Here is a 3,676-nt window from a genome sequence, read left to right as displayed (position 1 = left end):
ATTAAATATAAATAATATAATGATAATATATAAAAAAATTATACTATTAGACTATTAGGACATACATTTTTTTCCCAAGTGGTAAAATCAAAATAAATATAAGTTTGAAAAGTTTCACATGATTCTTTCTTAATCTAACTTTTGTCTACTACTATTATTGGAACATGCGGTATTGATTATAGTTATAAAAGGAGTTGGTTTAATCAAAATTCAGTCTGTATATTTGTTTGATTTATGAGAATGAGACATGTTAGGAGGAACATATATACCCTAAAATAAATTAATTTTTTATCATATGGTGAGAATATATTATTGATAGTATAAAAAAGTCAATCTATAAACTAATAAAGTGTGAAAATTATATTAGACATAAAATTAAACTGTTTAAAATAGAAAAATATTAGTCAAAATTAATCACGTGTGTAATATAGGAGTAAAATTCAGTTTGGGTATAAAAGTTTGTATATTTCTCAAAATAACAAATTAAGGATTTGAACATACACATGTTTATACATGGACATTGAATATTTCAATAATTTCATTATATTTCAAAAAATAATATTTATATTTATTAAAATATTTAAATCAGTCCACTTGATATTTGTTTTTCGTATCCCCTTTCCTCCTATATCTTGTAAATAGTAGTCATTAGAATAAAGTTTTCTTTTAAATAAATAAGCAAGGATATATCCACTATTACAATAAAAACAAATATCATAATAATATATTTTATACCATTTTATTATATATTTATCCCATTTTTTTATATATAAGCAATATTTATCCCTTTTTTTTTTATATATAAGCAATAATATATACATTTATGATTAATATCTAAAGCAAGCACTCTCCATTTTGGAAAGAGAAAGGAGATAAGTTCAATATCCAGTTTTTTTTCTTCTTTTTCTTTGATGAAAGTGGAATATATCATCTTTAAGTGTCAGTTCTAAATGTACAAACAGCATTCTAGTAGAAACATACTGTTCAAATATATGACTTGTTCAATTTTGCTGTATTTTAAATTAACTCAACAATAAATACACATTTTCTCCTGAAAATCTAACTTTAGACTAACTTTTTTCCTTTTCTTTATGCCCACCGCATATAAATCATTACAACATGTGAAGTCTATCCCAAATCATATTGTGTTGTTACTTTTCGTTGGTTGCATTGTCTCTTCCTCTAAGTATCTTATGTAACTTCTCTAGCTTTGAAACTCCTTATAGTACTTTCATTTCTTTCACACTCAATTAGTTTCCCTTCATGGGTATGGGATTCAAAGAATTCATAATCCGAAGCTATGAGGGTCAATCTGATAGACCTCAAGTTGAAGATCTTGAGAGAAGATGTGAGGTAGGACCAGCTGAAAGTGTGTTCCTCTTCACAGACACAATGGGTGACCCCATTTGTAGGATCCGAAATAGTCCTATGTTCATGATGCTGGTATATTATACGTATACCATAATGTTTTTTTTATGTTGTTGTTATCATTTTCTTTCCATGAAATCTCAATCTTATTTTATTATCTTTGATCATCATTTCCGCAACTAATTGCTTGTCCAATTTAATTTGATGTTAGGTGGCAGAATTGGGCAATGAATTGGTTGGTGTTATTCAAGGTTCTATAAAAGTGGTCACAATTCATAGTTGTCCTCCAATGGGTTTGGCAAAGGTGGGGTATGTCCTTGGCCTAAGGGTAGTTCCTCATCATAGGAGAAAAGGGATTGGCTCAAGCTTAGTGCAAAGGCTAGAAGAATGGTTCATTTCTAATGATGTGGACTATGCATATATGGCCACAGAGAAAGACAACCATGCCTCGGTTAGTCTCTTCATGGACAAATTTGGCTACACCAAGTTCCGAACACCGGCGATACTTGTAAACCCGGTGAACCATCATTCCTTTCAAATCTCATCCAACATTGAGATAGCAAGGTTGAAGATTGAACAAGCTGAATCTCTGTATAGAAGATTCATGAGCTCCACTGAGTTTTTTCCTAATGACATAGACAATATACTTAGGAACAAACTAAGTTTGGGGACATGGGTGGCATATTTCAAAGGAGATAGTGATTTTGGGTCAAATGGACAAGTCCCAAGTAATTGGGCCATGCTTAGTGTATGGAATAGTGGGGAAATCTTTAAACTAAGGCTAGGGAAAGCACCCTTTTCTTGCTTGCTATACACAAAGAGTTGGGGCTTTATTGATAAGATTTTCCCATGCTTCAAATTGCCTACTTTACCTGATTTCTTCAACCCATTTGGGTTCTATTTCATGTATGGGGTGTACCATGAAGGGCCATTCTCAGGGAAGCTTGTGAGGGCCTTGTGTCAATTTGTGCACAACATGGCTTCAAAGTCTAAGGATGAGAATTGCAAAATCATTGTGACTGAAGTTGGAGGAAGACATAAGCTCAACAACCATATCCCACATTGGAAATTGCTCTCTTGCCCTGAGGACTTGTGGTGCATAAAGGCCTTGAAAAATGAAGGGACAAATACCCTCCATGAATTAACCAAAACCCCACCAAGAATAGCTCTCTTTGTAGACCCAAGAGAGGTCTAATTATATGATCTCAAAAACAAGGGAAATAAATACATATATGAAAAAATTAATAATGGGGATGGGGCAGGGACAAAAATATAGGCCTACCAAAATATCCTGACCTTAATTTTTTCTTCTTTTCCTTCCCTTTGATTTTGTCTATAATAAGTACCAAAACCCACCTCTTGTATTGTTTGTTAGATGAGTGTAATATTTATGACTGACAGTGTAAAGATTTATATACAGTTGATCATCTATCATTCATTTATATTATTTTTATTTCAGAGTCAATAATGTTTAAAAATGAATGATAGATGATATACTGACTGTATACAAACTCTTACATTGTCAGTACCTACTTCTTTTTTCCCATATGTCCTTCCATTCATCTCTCCTATGGCAGGGGTTTTCCTCTAGTTCCTTTCACATCCGTGACACAAAATCTAAAAAAGATATCCATAATTAGGTGCCACCCTTTGGTGTACTTCTTAGCAATCCATCTTGTGGCTCATGACTATGACTCATCAATTAGCCCTTGTGGTCCAAACTTTGTCCCTTCCCCTCGTGTAAAAACTTGAGCTGGACCCTCATCTCTTTCACTTTGTCGTATGACATTAAGATAAGTCTCATATATACTTTGTCACCACTGAAGAAAAAAAGAGACTTTGAGCCATTTCATGTGATTGTGGAAGTAGGCACATTATTTTATTCAAGTCAGAGTTAGAGAACTTAATTTGTTCCAAAATAAGGAAAAAGTCAATACAGTACTTGAAGTCTCAGCTGATCAGCTGGTTGGTTTCTCCTTCATTTGTTCCGTATGTTATTGTCCTTATTTAAATATATAATTCATGATTTTCCCAAGCTCATGGAAGTTTGAAATAACAAAATAGACTTAGCTTGGGTTTTCACCGTCAATTTAAATATTAGAGTTAATAGAGATCATAAAGAGCAAGTTGGACTAATAAAATTAACGGATTTATACTTGCAAAGATTTTGTAATTGTGATAATCGTATTAAAGGATGAGAACGGGCGGATAGTGGTTATATAGGACCAGCATTTTGATACTCATCCATTCATATAAGTTATTATTGCAAGTACAAGTTGCATATATTTGTATAAATATCCATGAATAT

The 3,676-nt window shown here is 32.3% G+C and overlaps 1 protein-coding gene across 1 annotated transcript; it reads left to right on the top strand.

Moving 5' to 3' along the window:
- On the top strand, window positions 1,016-2,783 carry LOC109329048 (probable N-acetyltransferase HLS1-like). Its single transcript, XM_019562711.1, has 2 exons — window positions 1,016-1,443; window positions 1,580-2,783. The coding sequence occupies exons 1-2, from the start codon at window positions 1,264-1,266 to the stop codon at window positions 2,561-2,563; spliced, it is 1,164 nt and encodes a 387-aa protein (XP_019418256.1). The 5' UTR covers window positions 1,016-1,263; the 3' UTR covers window positions 2,564-2,783.

This window comes from Lupinus angustifolius, chromosome LG16 (genome assembly GCF_001865875.1).
Source record: "Lupinus angustifolius cultivar Tanjil chromosome LG16, LupAngTanjil_v1.0, whole genome shotgun sequence".
Classification (NCBI taxonomy): domain Eukaryota; kingdom Viridiplantae; phylum Streptophyta; class Magnoliopsida; order Fabales; family Fabaceae; genus Lupinus; species Lupinus angustifolius.
The sequence above is the reverse complement of the archived record's forward strand: the minus strand, read 5'-3'. Positions and strand labels throughout refer to the sequence as shown.